The following is an 18,962-nucleotide window of genomic DNA, read 5'->3' on the forward strand; positions in this document are numbered from 1 at the left end:
AGAAAGAATTCGTGTAAATATTTAGAGTGCTCGCAATAAAGTCAGTCTAGAATTGTTTTATTTACTCTTCAGTTTTAGGCCATAACAATTATTCAGAATAGTTTTCAGATTCACGTTCTTACATGAAAGTCATTTTTAGACAAATGTTTAACATTTGAATTATGGTCATATAATTAAATAGAGTAAATGACTTCCGAGGTTAAACTACATTGACTTTTCACTTCTGTATCATTAGAATCCTGCAATAATCAACAATAATTCAATTTAGACACATACTCTTCTGAGTATCTGCAATAAAACTGACATATATAACATTAACCTTATAAATACTGTAAGTTTTGTTTATAACAATGCGAAATTATTACATCTTCATTTGTATTTTATGTCTTGGAAAACACCTCCCACAGCTAACAGTTAAAAGAATTAGTTTACACGTGGGCATAAATGTTAAAGTCAAGGAAAAAAAGTAGCTGATGGCAAAGGTCACACCACTGTGAAAGCAAACTGATATAGCAGTTGCAGAGGAAACTGCTTCCGCAACTATTATTTAGATGTCAGTGTGGAAAAGTAAAGTGCATAACCAAAAAACAACTTCAGATTATACATCGTACTTATAAATTATTAACACCAGTAGTAAGAAATGGTGATACTAATTACAGAGCTTCAATCAAAATAATTTTATATTGAGAAGTGTATCATTTTCTCATTCATTTTCTCATCATTTTCTGTCATTTGCTAGACTTTGGTTTAAAAGTATTTTTGATCTCAAATAAATCTGATTTGCTCAAATGCTATGTTTTAATCTATAACTAAAGTAATTACCTCCACTTCCTTCTCACCATTCAATACCAGGCTGAATAGTAATAATAAAGCTACAATTATTTATTTGCTTAAACTTTGTTCTGTTTGTTTCTACTTCTCCATTTTTCACTGAACTTGAAATACTCCAAAATAAGCCCCAAATTGTAATGAAATACACAAGCTCTGTCGATGTGGTCACAGACTTCCAAAGGCCATTAACTTCACCTGCCCCATAGCAACAATAATAGTCCAGGCAACCCACAAAGAAGCCACTGTGTAGCAGAGCTGCTGTTTTATACATGCATGTGATAGCATGCATATATGGTGGGGGGTAGGGAGGGAGTATTTCCATTTAGGTATACCATTGGTCTCAGAATGACATAAATGTAGTTTAAAAGTAGGAAACAAACAAGGACAACAACAAAGATGTTCCTTAATAACAAACAAAGGAACAGGGAATACAAGTTTTTCTAAACACAAAACTAAAGAAATGAATGTTTCAAAGCACATCCAATTTTGACGCCTCTGGCCAGCAAACTCAAAAAAGGAACACTGGCACATGGAAGTTATATACCATGTAGAGACAGTTAACATCTAGCATAATCTTTTCACACTTACTTACTAAAAGCTTTAAGGGGTTTAGGAAGGGTAAATAATCCTCACCACAGTTTGATATAACAATTTAAACCCAGCAGTTCAGGGGTGTAATCTCCTCCTGGGGCCAGAATTTCTAGTAAGAGCAAGAAGCACTCACCACAGCAGTTAAACTGTTATCTTTAGAATGATTTTTGGCTATTGATCTTGAAAGAATTCTTCCAACAGAAATATAGCCAAATCAACCTCAAATCCTCAGATCACACAGTAAAATGTTCTTGAAATGACACCTGCCCAGTGTCTATGAAATCAAAGTCACTATTTCTTCTTAGCTATTTTCCTAACTGAAATTTCTTAGCTTATTTTTCTTAGTTTAATTTTCTCCTTAAAACAAGAATTACACTTTTATTATATTCTACAATGATATACATAGTGGTATGTAACACTGTGACAGATTTCAGTACCTGCACCGTAAATTAAAAAGTCTGTAGAACACAAATTATGTCAGCTAGGCTGACTGATTCTGCTCCTGCTCATAACATCACCGTGACAATTTGACCTATAAATCAAGTGCAACTCCAGTTTGGGGTGGAACTCTTTTCTGATATCTGTAATGCAAATACTTATGGCTTGTCAAATAAACAACCCAGGATCCATATCTAGAAGACAGCTCTCAAAAACAAAGAGGTACAACATAATTCAGTGCTTTTAATTCATCAGCCAGGTAAAACAAAGAAATAATCAGAAGAGCACAATAAAAGCAGTGTCCTGTCAAGCTAAATTTCCTCTTAAGTTGCTGACATTGCAGAACCTCACATGAAGACCCTGAACACTGCAGCCTGCCTTTCATGTAAGACTTCTTTTCCCATAGTGTGCAGAACCCTTCTTTTTAACAAGGAAAGCATTTTTCACCTCACCCACTGTAAAGCCTTCTCGTAAGAGGACTCTGTAGTCACTGAGGTTTACATGGTGTTTCCCCTGTCTTGTATTACAATAAGCATAACTAAGGAGCCTTAACTCCTTAACTCTAACTTCACAAGGTCATCAAAACTGTTCTCCTCCTCAGAGATGAATCAAGACCACATTTGCACTTCCTGACAGACAAATGTCCAACCTGTCCTTACAGCCTGCTAAAAACAGAAATTAAATAACCAAAGACAGCTTCATTGTAATGCTTTGCATACTTTGATTTACACGTTTCAATAAGAATTGGTATTTCAGAGAAATAAGATTGAAGACAAAATACCCTATTATGCTGCACTGAGGATTTTTTTTAAATATCAGATAGTTTGATGAAACTAGGTGGTTCAAACTGTGCTAGCTCAAAAGAATAGAACTGTTTTTTTTAAATATACGCTTTTTTTTTTTTACAGATTTATACATTTTATACACAGAAAAATTTATTAAAATAAAAAAGTATTTCAAGCTTCCTGATGTTTAAAACGGTTATTGCCTTCTGTAGTTAATTGCATAGCTTTTTCAAATATTTGTTAAAATAAGCTATCATGAAAATAACAAACAACTCTTGAAATCTTCTGTAATTTCACTGTTTGCCCTAACTGTATGCTGAGTCGTAGGGTTGTTGGAGAATTAAATACATCTTGTGACAAATTCCATGACTTCCTGGCCAGTTTTGTAAACTCGTCCTTTAATTCATTCAGTAGTAATCATTTGTATGTTTTGCCTGTATATGCATGAAATTATGAAATTAATTGATATATCTTTCAATGAAATTGAACGTATATAAAGTTATATATGGACATGTCTGAGATTAAATGCAGACAAATTTAAAGTGTAAAAAGTTATTTCTTAAAAATCAGGCTACTTTATGCTAATCAATATCAACTCCCTCAGTTTTTCAGGACATAAATTTCCACTCTCTCATCAGAGACACATGATGAATATTTTACTTATATTACTAATAACATAGGCACCGTGTCTTCACAAATCTCAAATGGCTTGATGTTGAGAAGTCAGTATAGTTTTAAATTTACCTTTTTTCAGATGATAATTTTACTTTGTTCATATCGGAAACCTGATTCTTCAAATCACCATCTCTGATAACCTGGAAGATATTAAACAGTTACATATTATCAGTATCTATTGCCCTTTAATGATGAAGTGTTACCACCATATTGAGCATCTCTATACTAGAAATGTTAAATAAGTTAATCCTCATTGATCACACTTCTCTGCACTGGCAGAAGCTTTTCCTCTCTTCAGCCCGTGACACAGCTTTTAAAATAAAGCATTGCAGTGTAAGCATGGAGTGTGGTTCCACATTGTAATTCAGTCCTACCAAGCTCAGAGTCTGATTACAATAAAGCAGGAATTAGTATCAGAGATTTAACAGCCAACATTTTCATGTTCACAACTAAGTCACCAAACAAAGCTCCTCCTGAAGTCAGTACATGCCCACTTTTAAACTTCCTTGATATTGCCGTGAGATACCATAACATGCTTACTTCTGACTGCCATTTCATGTATCTATAGGATAACTAGGAACAGAGGCAATGCAAGAAACATGGAGCGTTTGGTGTTCTTATTTAAGCAAGACCTGAATACATTTCTTGGACAGAACCCATATCGTGCTAAGGACACAATTTTCCTATCCTTTTAAGGACATAGTGTCCTCAGGGTACACTGTTTCCTCAAATGGTGCCTCCAAGCAATTAAGGTTGCAGTCTACAGGACCATTAACTGAACCTCAGCACTTCCATTTGAGATCTAATATGAATAGTAAATACTCTACTGGAAAAACAACAACAACAAACAAAAAAACACAACCAACCAACCAACCAACCAGAACAACAACAAAAAAACACCACAGTGTTTTCAAAGGGCACAGTGGTTAGTTTTAAGACAGAAGTTGTCCAAAGATATAGGAAGTGAGAATGAAGGCAATAATGCAGTTGTGAAATGCAGACAAGAAACAGACCCCACAGAGAAATTTGTAAGACTTATCAAAAATATTTGTTCAATACACATAATAACCAGTTTTTGATTACTGGTAAATTCCATTTGGCAGCTGATAAAAGCCTAAAGCAGATGAAGAATGAAGCAAGCTTATTTCCAGACTTACCTGAAGACAGAATCTTCTTCCAACAGCCAGGAAGCAATTGCTCAGATTTTTAAAAGAACTGCAGCCTGACTCAAGCTAACAGGTGTTCCAGATTTGACCAAGTACCCTTCAAGTGTAAACTAGCTTGACTTCATTTAAAGAACATGAATAGTTACAGGATAATAACTGTGTCCACCACAAAGAAAACAATCTGACAAATTAAAAAGTCTGGATTATTTGAATCAGGCTGCTGGTCTTACTGGGGGGAAAATATTAGATTCCTGAGTTCAAGTAGCCAAGTGCTGTTTAGCTAGCAGCGTTGACCTGCTGTCAGACAGATGATGAACAGTCTGCCAGTGCCAATGGTTTCTGCATAGTATAGTGTACTGAACTGCTTTACACGTACAGCCAGATACAGAGATGAACTATCTTGAACTACAAGGTCTTAATTTGTTGGACTCTAAATTTGACACAAAGTATTTCAGTAAACACAACCCACAAATACTCCAGGACAAGGGGAAAAAGACAAGCAGGTAAGAAAGTATAAGAACCCCTTAAAAAAAAAAAAAAAAAAAAAACAAGCAGGGAGAAAAAGAAAAGAACACATACACCAGCAATCCAGAGGATTGTGGTGGAACATATATACATAGTAAGGTAACAAACTCTCTTTGACTTTCTACTGATGTAGAATATATGAAATGATGCAAAAAAAAATATCATGCTGAATTTGAATAAAATATTGCTAGGAAGGTAAAGACAGAAGGTGCATGGGGCTCGATTTAAACATATTTTAAACACAGCTAGTGACACTAGTCTGCCAGGACAGAGCAGAGCAGAGGATAAATTAGCAATGATTATTAAGCATTTAGAAGAGCACCTGAAGAAAACAAAACAAGAAAAACAACAATCAAGCCTTAAATTGAAGGGAAACAGAGGGGAGTAGAAGGTGTTGACTAGTTAAATTTCAAGTTGATATATGCTGGATTCTGTGGAATCTCCCTCAGTCATTTCATACTGTCTGTGGAACATTATACCCTCTGGTCTCCCACGTGGACAGTGCAAACAGGCAAATTCCTTGTAGGAAATTTCTTGAGACAAGTAAATTTCCAAATCAGAAGCTGCACTTACTGTAACAACGCTACCAACACTAACAAATGAAACAGACTGCAGGAGGTTGCACATAATTTTCACCTTATCCTTTCTCCCCCAAAGGTAAAGACATGCCTTACGTGGCATGCATTTGCCTGCTTCCCAGGTAAATTCTCTGTCACTGAGCCACCAACTCACCTTTGCTGGGGATCCATCTCTATGAGACTCATGGGCAAAGCCTAAGCAAAAGGGCAGAGGACAGACCCAGTATTTACCTTTCTCATAAGCTTCAGAATGTGCTGAAATGTAACAGAGTAACATGGAGCCTGCATTCCTACTTCTGGGATATATAACCACAAAGCTACTAGAAAAAATAACCAGCACTATTACAAAGCTATTTTCTTTTGCTCAAAACAATGGCTAAAGAAATGACAGGCACCATTTTGTTCATATCTCACATCCAGGGGTATCTATTAGGCATTACTGGGAAAGCCTGCTAGACTGCAGGGACTCATAAGGACACCATCTTCCTGAGCACTAAGTCGACTTACACATTAGATAAACACCAAGATGCTCTGCCTCTCCAAGACGGCAACAGTTCTGCCAGAAATTGCAACAGGATTCAGAGGAAATTTTACTGGCACAAGCTAGGTAGCAACCTGTGCAGAGAGGGAAAGAGGAATTGGTAATTCTGGCACTGTGCTCTTGATGTTGAACAATAATACCATACTTCTAGCACAGAACACCTGGCCTCAGGACTTTTGCAAGAAAACATAAAAGGGATGATGGCCCAGGTCACAGAATCCAGGTATCACCTGCCTCTTTTATCAACAGTCTCGGTCCCAGTTCTTTCTGTGTGGATGAAGAAACTTGTAGGTTTGGGCTTTTCTTTGCTGACTGCCAGGTTTGACATTTCCTCCTTACTGTGACCCCCCCCCCGACACATGCATCAAGTAGTTGTGATGTTTGTTGCCCAAACCCTTCTTTAGGGACACCAGCTCTTTCCTTGGTCTCACCTATCCATATCTGATGTACAGTCAAACTTGGCTCTTTCCCACCTTAGGTAGTCACGTGCTTTCATGATCCTAAATCCACTATTTTGGGGGAAGAAGCACCTAGAATGCCATCTGTTTAAAATAATAATAATAATAAAGAAATTGCGTCACTAAAATCAGGTGTATGCCTGTCCCACTCCCCTTGTTTGTCTTTTCTCAGAGGATACTTTTTCATTTTCACACAAATACCAGCAATGCCATACCGCATTAGAAAGCCACCTAAATCATCAGCTTTACTTTCCATCATCTACCCAATAATGGAAAGAGGAAATCAAAAAAGTAAAAGTACTAACCTAATACTTCATATGCACCGTCACAGAGCTTTTCTTGCATCTTTGAGATTCTGATACTTAAACTGACACGCATATTTCAGGAGAAAGTAAATATATGCCTTATTTAGTTGTACGCCACTCAGGCAGAATTTCTACATGGTGTGAACAGCCATTTTTAAATAAAATTGAAGAAATCAGATTATACTCAATGCAGTAATGTGTATGCCTCAGCTTCACCAGAACTTGCAGTTAAGTACATTCACTGTATATTGTTTTCTCTTTTATCTCCCATTAATCACTAATGGGCATTAAAAAATAAATAAAAGCAAACTCCAATCTTTACACTAAATTGTAATCATATTAAGAAAAAAAGCATAGTCACATTAGTATAACCATTACAGCATGTCAGTGCTGAGCAGGTTTATTGGCATTTTTCTCGCATCAAATCTGAAAAATTCTCATATATTAAACCCAGTAACCTCACATCTGAGGCTCAAAAATGTTTATTTTAAGTAACAGCAACTCTGGTTTCATGATTTGGATCCCCCCCCACTCCCCTTTGTCAATGAAACTTGAAGTTTTTTGATACATACATTTTAAATATATATTTTGGAGTATTATACTAGACTGTCTTGCCATCATGTCCATTTTCCTGAAATGGAAAATTCTTCCCCAAAAGAATGCTTTCAAACAACTGCCATGGAAGACAAATCTAGCAGTATTCAGCAAGCGAACGGTAAGCAAAGTGAGCAGCAGTAGTAGTCAGACGAGGAAAAACAACTCTGCCACAAACACAGATGTGCTTACAAGCAGCACGTACGGGCTGTGCCAGATGAAGCTGATGCCTGGAACCCCATGGAGACTGAAAAAGCCCCAAAGCTTTTGTGCTGAAGTCCTGCTATTAGGACTCTGAAAGAAAATAAGTTAATCTGTCTGCTACTGAAGCTGGAAGACATTTTGATTTTACATAAGCTAAATTCATATGCTTTAACTGACCAAAAGATTTTAATATGGAAAATGCTGGTCATGGAAGAATAAATGTGATTAAAAACATTAAAATATCTTTTTTTTTCATGAAAAAAAAAACCACCAGAAAATAAAGTCTCCTTAAGAAAGCCAAATACCTCTGAAATCAACCCTAGTTAATAGTAGGACTTTGCTGCACAAAATCTCAAAAAAAAATAAAATAAAAAAAAATTTAGCATGATACATGAGTTTTAACAAATCATATCCACCAGGAGACAAAACAAAGATTCAGTTTCTCCATGTAAATTTGGCACATTAAGTCTGCAAAACGTGCTGGACTATTCATCTCTCTATATATTTCCTTATTTTGCTTTGTATTCAAAGCTAGGTGCATCCCAAGTATTTTCAAAGCCAGAGCTCAGTCTTCATTCATGCTCATCATGGAGTTACTGATTTGAAAGGTTTAGAAAAAAAAAAAAAAAAAGGAACTGTAACAAGTGCATAGCAAACAAATTCTTTCTCAGACAATGAAATCAAGTAGCTAAGCAAAATCTTTCTAAATGTTGCAGTATTAAGAATACATATATATATGTGAAAGAGATGGGAAACAATTCAGAGGACAGACTTGCGTCAAGTAACAATAAATTAAAAAATTAAACACAGTAGATATAAAGAAATTATGTAATGATTTAAAACGTTGTAAATGCCAGGCAGCAAAAAGTTGGGAAGTTACAACTCAGCTAAACCCTGCCACAAGATCAGAAGACTGCAAACAAGGGTAGGCTCTGAAAAAGACAGCTTTACCTCTCACATAAGCACACATGTGCCACCCTCCACCGTCCCAGTGCAGACTAAACCAGAAGCAAACAGGCTTTTGATAGTACAGCATTTCACATACCCCACAGCCTCAGAAACTGTTTATGGACTGAAATAATTCTTTACAAGACACTGAAAAAGTCTGTTTAAACACAACTTTGAATAAAAAAGTGCTCTTAAAAATCAGCTACTGCCTTTTCCTTGTACCCTTTCCTATAAATATTTAGAGTAGAAAATAAAGTCAGCTGATTAGTTCACTCACTGCTGTATTATTGCACAATGATTACTTTTTGACATGACTACATAAACTGCAGTACACACTCAGATATTCAAAACAACACATATAAAGCTTCACAGAAGACTGCAGCACCAAAGCCCTGCACAGCAACCTGTCAACTATGTCATGCAGCCTATTACCACCACCACACTTAACTGTAAAAACAAGTCTGATACGAGCTGCCTGAAAAGCTGTAAATACCTAAGTCATTCCCTTAAAAACAAACAACAATAAAAAAAAACACAGCAACAACAACACCAACACACAAAGCCTTTCAGCAGAAAAAATAAAAAATAAGAAAACTGCACTTCGTTTCTTGCCTGGAAAGAAGCTCCTAGAAAGTTACCAACGCACCATAACTGTACTCCTCAAGACATGACAAACTTGCCAACGTCACACTCAAGAGTATCACATTCAGAACTTGCGTGATTTGAGTTGACAGAAATATTGCCAAAGTCAGCTGCTTCTTGCACAGATAATATAACCCTTTCACCAGGCAGAAGGTGAATGGTATGGGGACGGGGGGAGATGGGGGCAGTAAAAATAGCCATGAGGGGAAGGACTACCATAGCAGAAACTAAGCATTTCCCTTTGCCACATACTGAACATGAACTGGAAACCCCAGTAATATTCCTGATTTCTTGCCAATGCTTCAATGACAGAGTGTTAAACCTCAGAGGTGCTTGCCAGCACCTAACCCAGTGACTGGTCCCTTGGGCTTACGCTGTCAGGATAGCTAACATAGGTCTGTAAAGACATAATCCAAAAATCTATGCTTGTTATAGTTCACCTGCTGAGTTAGAGCAAACCATCAAGCCTTTTAATCCAGATGAAGAGAAGAACAAACAACAAAACAACAACAACAAAAATCAACCGATGCCTCCATGTTGCAGATTTATACACTGAAATGCATTTCCAGCTCTTTACGATAATTCTGCTCATCACTAAGCACAAATACAATCACATCACAATCCGTAAGATCTCTCAGCGACCACTCTCATTTTCAAAGCCTTGATTTGTACTATTTAGGTTGTGAATTATACATGAGACAATTAAAACGGTATTGCCTCCCTCCAGTATACACAACACTGGACACCCTGTTTCTCATAAATTGCTTTTTTTTTTTTTAAAGGGGTAGCAAAATACTTATATGCATCTTTTAGTGTATTAAGCTTTTAGGATGACAGTTTCGTGACTTTCATCTCTGTAGCTACCGCAAAAAAAAAAATTTAAAAAAGGAAGTATATCTGGGTGCTCCCCCCCTCCCTCCCAACTTTCAGTCTTTCTACATTTAAATGTTACGAAACTCTATTTCCAAATGTAAACCACGCTGAACTCTGTGTATCCAGGGCATGCATCGAACTGCTCATAATCTTCTCAATGCTTAGCACAGGATATTGGGCAGTTAAGCTGTGGATAGTGGCAGGGCTTGAAGGCATACCCAGAGATACACTGCCATTACAAATCCCTCCTAAGCACTCCCACAGTCAGCTGCCTTGTACAGCACTCACACTCATTCCAAGAAACCTGACTTCCTCTGTAAGTTCTTTAAGGAGTTTAAATACTTCAGTTACCGCAGTCATCACTCCAGTGCCAGAGCGACTTGAGCCGCACTCAGTTCTTTCAAACATTAGCAATTCATACCATAGGAGCAATCTCTTCAGAGCAATGAGCTCACAGATACTGGAAATCAAAGAAAAGTTTCAATTAATGTATGCCAAGACCCAAAAAACGGGCAGTTCCCAGATGCGTTCAGCAGAGCATCACCATGTTTAAAGGCCGCAAAGTCTCTCATCATGAGATAGGTTGCTGCTGACTCCCTGAGTGCGTGCAAGTCTTCTCTAGGCTGACACCTAAACATGAGATGAAACAGCAAGTTGCCTCGATCAGCCAAGAGGACTTCAAAAAGCCTTCTCTCAGGTTTCCCCTCTCTAGTTGTACCTTCTCATGCATAATTTTGGAAAAGATGCTTCCAAGAAGGATAAACTTACCTGTAATAAGAATCAGCTGATTGCTTGTTACCGTCTACAACTGTTGCAGAATTAGATTTACACAACTCTAATGAAGCAGCAATTAAGGATTTATAATACAGCTTTATAACAGATAGCACAGAAAATATGAATTTTACCGGTATTTAATCAGTATCTAAGTATTAGTCAATTAACATAATGATCTACAGGAATTTGCTACGATAGAAACAGTGACTTAAAGATAGGTGAATGGCAAGGTTCACACAGGTCTTACTGCGGAGTCCTGAGTGTGTCCGAAACCAGTCCCATGTGCTTCCAAAATACCCCCTGGAGTGAATTACTCACCCTACTCCCTGTTTGCCCACGGACGAGCTTGTTCCTCACAGCCCCAGCCCTAGGATGCACAACCCCTTGGGGTGTCTGAGCTTGGGGGGCAGGAGGGTGCAGCTTGCTGCATTCTCTGGAGAGCTGAGCTCTTGTTTGGGATCAGTATTTATAGGATTGCAAGACCATCGTCTTTTGATCAGTAATTTTCCAGGACTCAAGCCTCTTGCCCATTTGTTTATGATCCAGGTTGTGCAATCCCCCTCCCCTCAGCACTTATTCACGTCGTTGCCACGCCACAGGGCGTGGATGTGATCGGAGGGGAGGCCTGACCATCGGGGCCTGCATCGCACACACAGCACGTGCACAACATGTACCCAACAGGGGAGCAGGGCAGCGCCAGGCTTTGCCCACACTCCGCAGATAACAGAGGAAGGGTGTCAAGATGCTCCTTTGATTACAGAGAAGAAGGAGATGAGGCAACATATTTATTAGTTAAAGTGGTTGACTTGTAGTCGAGTTCAGATCCCTTATCAGGTCATTTGCTAGACCCTGATGCGCTTCCTTACTTCCCATGAGAGATTTCATGGGAACAAGCTCTGCCCTGCTGCTAATGAGCTGTCTGGCCCAAGGAGCAATCACACGGAGGCCTGCTGTGGCTCACAAGCCTCAGCTAGACTTAGGGCACGTACAGGAGCAAAGCAAACCCACCGCAGCTACCAAAGCACATCAGTATTTTTCGATCCAAAAGCTTTCATTTAGAGGACAATTTGTGACGGAAATCTAAGCATGAGCACTGCCCCTCTGTGATTAGGTACCTCTTCACAGTCTACCTTTCAAATATCCACACTCTAAGACTATTCCTTGGTTTGGCATCCCCCCCTTCCCTTTTTGAAGGAAATAAAAGCAGAGACTTTATATTTATTAAGCTCTTGAAGTCCACAGTTTAGGCTAGCATAAAAAAAAAATAAAAATCACAGTGATGAATTAAGACATCAGAAGCTAACAATAACAATCCATTCTGCTGAAATGGGGGTACATGATAAAATTATCCTGATGTTACACACAAAGGCTTCCAGAAAAGGACATTTTCTTGCCACTCTCCCCCAGCCAAAAAAAAAAAAAAAAAAAGGAAAAAAAAGGAAAAAAAAATCCAATACAGACATGCACTTGCACTCACAATGTGCGTCGTCTGGTATTTCCAGAAAAACTCTTAGGTCAACAAGTATGATTTCACTGACGGATTAACCAGAAGGTGGGGCTGTCCTATTAGCATCGCCCTGTCATTATATGCGGCAGCGAGATATACAATGACTACTTGCAAAACAGGGAAGCCCTTCCATGAAACATAACCCATAAAGGTAGTCCTTCTGGTGGTTTAAGCATACCTGCTTGGCTAGAAGAACACCATTTGTAGGGGGGAAAAAACAAAATAAAATTGCTAGGGAGACAGTTCCTTCTTAAGGGAAACATAATGACGAAAACGAGCATTTGTGCCATGACCCCGCATAAAAGTTTCACGGTGTTTCTGCATCCTGCGGGCACGCCGAGGAGCCTCACCTCTGCCCCCACGCGTGCAAGCACCGCGCCCCCACCCAGGCCACAGCCCCCGCACCCCACCCGCCGCTGCCCGGCCCAAAGGCTCCCGGCTCCCCGTCCCCGTTCCCGGCCGCTCCCGGCGCCCCGCTCGCCCCCCGTTCCTCCCCGCCCCACGCCGAAGCGCCGCCGCCAGACGGGCGCTGCCCCTTACATCTCCGCAGGCACCCGCGGAGCTTCACCGCGCGCGGGCGGCTCCCCGCGGGACGTGCCGGGGGCTGCGGGATGCGCCCCCGCCGTCCTCATCCGCTCGGCGGCGGCAGCACCGGGACCGGGACCGGGACCGTGCCCACCCCGCTCCGCACCGCTCCGCACCGCAGCGCCCGCCCCGCCCCGCGCAGGCGCTCCGCGGCCCCGCCGGGGATCGGCGCCGGCCGCCGCGGGGAGGGCTTCACCTGGCCGCGGGTGCGGGCCTCAGCCTCCTCCTCGTCCTCCTGCTGACGCCGCGAGGGAAGGAGGGAGGCAGGGCTCGGGCTGCCTCAGGGGGCGCCGTGTGGGAGTCCTATGGCCGCGGGGCCGGCGTGACGAGCCGCGTGGGGTAGCGCGGCCGCTGGCGTCACCCCCCTGACGGGAGCGGCGCTGCCCGTGCCCCCGCGCAGAGCGGCGCCCGCCCTGTCGCTGCAGGTGCCCGCCCGCAGCTGCGGGGGAAGCCGTGGGCCCCAAGATGTCAAGTCAGTGTTTCTACCGGAAAACACAGCCAGTGATTCTCATAAGGCCGTAATCCCTAATAGAAATTTGCGGTGTCTGTTACCCAGTAACACTGCGCAACCACAGAGCTACCTATCCTGATTCTCATCCGGCAAAAAGCAGATTTTAAAGCATACACAGTTTTACTCATCGTGCCTTTCAAAATACACACGTTACCCAACTGGCTACGCTACCTGCAACTACTGCCTTATATACCATGATTTATTCCACCCCCAAGGACTGGAACAAAGATTTCCAAGACTTTACTGTCTACCAAGCAGCTTTGCGTTTTGGGTGATGGTTGGCAACTCTTCCTCAGGGTCGATTCACCTGAATAGTTTGCCATTACTGCTTGTTATTGCCTTAGCCCCAATGGTGTCATGGTATTAGATTAAGTTGCACTTATCATCCATGCAGTCTAGATGATCTGTGCAGAGAACATACACGTCTGTACCTTCTGGACACAGAACAAAGCTGCTTTAGTCAGCAGAAACCTGAAAGTCAGGACCAGGGTACTACTTTTGTGTACCTGTGATTGAGAGGAGATACCAGTCCTCCTATCTGGCTCTGCTTAAATACAATGTTTGCCTAGCTAGTTAGTGGCAGCCAATTTCTGACCATTAGGTCATGGAAGCCAACTGCTGTTTTGCAACAATTGTTAATTCAAGTTTAAAGTGGTATAACAGATTCTTAAGTCCATTATCACATCATTTTTGTATAAATGCTGATTATGTCTTCCGAATTCCCCTCTCCAACATATTAAAATGAATGGGTAGGAGTGGTTAAGGCACATAAGCAGTCGTCCCTGATCTTATTTAGTAACAAATACCTCAACATTAATTATGCTTCCTAGAACTTGTGAACCTATGGATTATGATCTGAAAATACACACAGATTTGGATGGGGATTCCTCCCTCACCTACCTTACAGGTTCTTCAGTCGTGTAGCTTGCATAAGAGGAATGCAGAGAATCAGAATGCAGGAATTTACCAGCATATTGGCACTGGGCAGGAACAGTCTCACTTGTTCCGTAACAGCAGTCACGTTGGACAGCTATTAACAGAGAATACTTTAAAGCAGCAAACAGTACAGCTACAAGTTTTCTGTGAAGTTCTATTCATGGAATAATTTTAAATGCATAACTCTGTCTACAGCAATATCAGGGCATTAGCAAAAGAGGTAGAATAAACTCAAGTATGACTCAGTCAAAGACAAAAATAGTATCAGGCAGGCACTGGCAAGTAAAAAGCAAAGAAGGGGAATATAAATAAAAATCCATCTTTTTTTTTTTTTTTTAAGCTGAAGAAAGAATCAGTTCACTTAAATTAGCTCAGAAAAGAATATTTTTAAACAGCTCTCTGTGTATCCTGGCACACGACAAAAATAAATTAGCTAAAAACATGAAAATTCTCTACTGTAGAAGGAGGACACAGCATTGGGTTAACTTGGTTAAGACTGGCAACAAGTGCCATTCCACTTGAGAAAAAAATGAGTGATAGTAACATGGCTAAACAAACACTTGGATCCTTTCCTGAAGTCCGCTAAATTCTCACATTATGAATGTACTCAGAAGAACAAAAACATAAACGCTACCCAAACACAAAATGAAAACTATCTTAGTTATTTCACCAAACAATTTTTCTGTGCATTTCTATTTTTACTAGCAGAACATCTGCATATGGATGTTGAAGGTCATTCATTTATCAAAATTTTTTTGTTTTGTTTTGTTTTCAGATACAGTGATTCCACATTTAGGATTTATTTCTACAGAACACAAGTTTGCCTTTAGAACAAATGTACAAATGTAGTAGCAGGCCAATATTGTTCTAATTTGCAAAAGAATTTTCACTGATTCTGGTGGAATTTACTTACATGAGATTGCAAGAACTTCCCCTATTTTGTTTTCAAATACATTCCTGTGTGCAAAAATGAATAGTTTGAATCCTTTGTAAAGATATACTTAAAAGATCACACTTAAAACACAATACAATTCTGAACATTTATCATATGCTATGAAATTAATATAAAGGTTCATTATTCTTTTTCATTTCACACAGTTTTACAACATTCCAAGTGAAAACTTTGACAGGTACACAAAACTACTGGAAACAATTAAGTTTTTATTTAGCCAGAGAAAACCATAAATCTGTGGTGTTTTGAAAATGAGGTGATGACAAATTATATTACTGCCATTACGTAAAAGCTTGACGGGTCCCAGACACTTTTCTGAAAATAACAGCAACAGCAACACTGCCTTGCAGAACAGAACTGGTTCCATACAAGACTAGGCCTCTGATTTTTCTAATTGTAGAGAATTTTGACACAAGTATACTCTTGCAAATGGGACAATCCATACACTTACAAAAAAAGTAGCAAAAATATGTCAATATACACTCAGTGTGGAAAGGCAAGGACCTGAGATGTATCCAGCACGGTAAGGTCAAAAAAAAAAAAAGTAGCTTCTATGTTTACACAAATCATATTGTACTCATTTACTATTTTTGGAAAGGTAGTAGAAACAATTAACACTTTCCAGAAGCTTATGCAAAGGTGAAAGTTTGCAAACAAAGAATGGCTCCCCTCCCCCAACTGCATGCTTACAGTCCGTTATTTAAATATTTACTAATACATATGCAGCACATTGGGTGTTCCACAGTCAGCCTATATAATTAAAATAATCAGAAACAATTTTTAAAGTTAATGGCTATTCCCTCTGGGAGCATGAAGAACAAAGAGATTGAGAAAGCTCTTCAAGATACTTTAATGGTAACGATATGTAAGCATCATTAGATCCTATCCTCTCCCTTTCTCAGTTTCCCTTGTAATTATCACCAGGTTACTCATTGTTTACTATTAAATCTTAACCTGCACTAGTTAAATCCGCCTTGTCTGTTTCTATACCCCCTGTATACTGAATAAATCCAGTCAGTCTGAGATAATAAACATAGCTACCAGCTCTCCTTAACTGTGAAAAATAATCACTCCCTCATTTGAGAGCCAACACTTGTTTCCACATACACACTGGAGAATTTGGCTTTGGCTCTTTATCTCTAGATATGTCATTCCTCTCTAACAATTAGAATACTTGGTACTTTTCCAGCATAGCCTCTGTTCTTTTTCACCTTTGAGAAGATCTTTTGTGCTCTGCTATGTATGTATTTCAACAAATACAAAAGCATTTCAGTTCAACCTCACATCTGTCGTTCATTCAGCTATTCTTGCTTTTATAATACCACAAAAGAAATAACCCATCAATATTCTTCGCACAGACTAATTCAGAATGTATAGATTTGTACCCTACTGGGTACTTTCATCCTAGTCTCCTGGGATTGGTGGGGGTCGGGGGGAGGGTTGTTTTGAGGTGGTAAGGAGAGGGATTTCCAAAGTGATGCATCACGCTTCATAGGCTTGTGCCAATTCAGACACTTTTTTCATACACCTAAAGACAACCAAATTTTATTCATACACACAGGGTATAAACTCAAAAAAGAGAGCGAACTGCTCACATTCCAGTCAAAAACTTCCATTCTCACAGTTTAAAAATAAAAAATGAAAAGGGAAGAATTTATGTACCTCAATTAATGTGTACACTGAGGGCAATATGTTGCTATGTCTACATATCCTGCCATGTAAGGTTGATCCTGAAAAATATCTAAGTATTTTTAGTTACATCAGTGCACCAGAGATTAACAACTTACATTAGTACAAAGCTGTCAGCAAAGTACTATGAAGCTGTGAACTGGGGGCAGTTTTTCAGTTGATTTCGTTGTTGTGTTTCATTTCGTTTTTAAACAGACCATTAATCTGGAATACCCTGTGGTAAATTCCTCCACATACAGGCACGTTAAAGAATGGCAAGAATTAAAATAAACTTTGGCCCAGCTGAAGGTCACCTTCTTTCTATTTATGAAAATATTTACATACTTCAACACATCTCCATTTTCCTTCTCTCCCTGCACCAATTATTTCTGTCGATAAGCGCATATAAACAAATAAGCTCTTGAAAATTACCACTGTTCTTAGAGCAAGAAAAAGGTAAAAAATAACCTTCAAAAATAATGAGATACCTACTTCATGGGGGAACGCCAACTGAAACCAACTTGCAGCAGGTGACCTCTCTTGCCATGATGGATTTATAACACTGCAGGTGCTTTTTCTCTTTCCCTCTCTCTCTCTGCAGATCCAAATTTATTTTGCAGGATTTTTTTTTCCTTAAGCTGAACAGTATACAAGTCTGCTCCTATCTCCTCATAAGTAATGTTAAAAAATTCATAATGCTTTAATACAAGTTCCTACAGTGTAAAAATAGACTCTGTATTACACACTCATACAAAATACATCAGTACCATCAAAATTAATATAAAATTATTCTGGAAAGACAAAAAGAGCAGGCAGTCAACTGACTATACCCTAAATTGGTACAAAGTTAGCTGAAGTTTTCTTGAACAAAGCAGCCTATTTAAATCAAGTATATGGTGACATGTTCTTACTATATTACAGGAACAGAGGTACTTCTTAATTAAGATTGAACTGAGTTCCTCATAATTACATTTAAGCTATTCCCACTCCACCAAGAAGGAAACACATGACATGTTCCGGACACAGCCTCTGATAACTACAAGCAGGTTGCTTTCCACTCCACCCCTCTATTAGCACATCCAAACAGATGTGCTTGTCTAAGAGAAAAAAGGCTATTTTTCCATTAAGCACCAAGGCATTTTAAATACTATTAACTTTTGTAATACGCTTTCCCCCCAAAGCAAAAGTGCATGTGTGGAACCTAAAAATACGTAAAAAGAGATTTTATTTTTTTGTTTGCCCCTATGTGAGTATCACACATTATCAGAAGTTAGATCATCAGTCCTTCACTCTGCTCTATCAATGGACTTTATTGTATCATATAAAGTGCTTTGATATTCTTGAAACAAAACACCTCAGCTTACTGATTACTGCAGGGAACGCATGTTCACTTTTTAAACTGCTATGGTCATTTCACACAAACACAACCAACCTGCTCATCTTTGACTCCTGGTATTTTTGCCATGAGAAGTGCTTACAGCCAGTTATGACGCATCCACTGGTCTACTGAGAACTGGAATGAGATCGCCACAGTCACTTCACAAAAGCCAGGTCATAGTTCTTAGAGTTCAGCCTGCACACAAACATAAACAGGTATTTGATAATGGAAGCATCAGCAACAAGCTTCCAACATATGATCTTTTCAAAAATGAATCATGTACTGCAGGTTTTTATTTAATTTCGTATCTATGAAACAATCTGTAACAATAATCTCAGTTATTTCTCCTGAAATTAAACACAGAATTTCCCCAGAAATTCAGCCCTCTTTTTACAGAGCAGAGTGCTAGTTCAGGTGGCATTTTCTCTGTTACAGAGAGGTAGATATAACCGGTGTGCATTCACAGATGTTTAGCCACCGTCAGGTTCAGCAGCAAT

General features: G+C 39.3%; 1 protein-coding gene across 9 annotated transcripts in view; it reads right to left on the reverse strand.

Moving 5' to 3' along the window:
• AGTPBP1 (ATP/GTP binding carboxypeptidase 1) overlaps window positions 1-18,962 on the reverse strand; it is a 68,083-nt gene that overhangs the window by 48,268 nt on the left and 853 nt on the right. For 2 of the 9 annotated variants that reach the window (XM_035565281.2, XM_035565290.2), the window contains exons 1-3: window positions 12,976-13,126; window positions 10,506-10,614; window positions 3,390-3,460 (exon numbers count right to left, since the gene is read on the reverse strand). In XM_035565281.2, the coding sequence (XP_035421174.2) occupies window positions 3,390-3,460; window positions 10,506-10,614; window positions 12,976-13,067 (272 nt within the window). In that variant the 5' untranslated portion in view covers window positions 13,068-13,126. Of the gene's footprint in view, window positions 1-3,389; window positions 3,461-6,096; window positions 6,284-10,505; window positions 10,615-11,246; window positions 11,378-12,975; window positions 13,127-13,216; window positions 13,328-18,519; window positions 18,661-18,962 lie in introns of those variants that run through there. The other 7 variants (XM_035565285.2, XM_050716592.1, XM_035565283.2 and 4 more) reach the window with 7 other exon arrangements.

Source organism: Cygnus atratus, chromosome Z (assembly GCF_013377495.2).
Source record: "Cygnus atratus isolate AKBS03 ecotype Queensland, Australia chromosome Z, CAtr_DNAZoo_HiC_assembly, whole genome shotgun sequence".
Taxonomy (NCBI): Eukaryota; Metazoa; Chordata; class Aves; order Anseriformes; family Anatidae; genus Cygnus; species Cygnus atratus.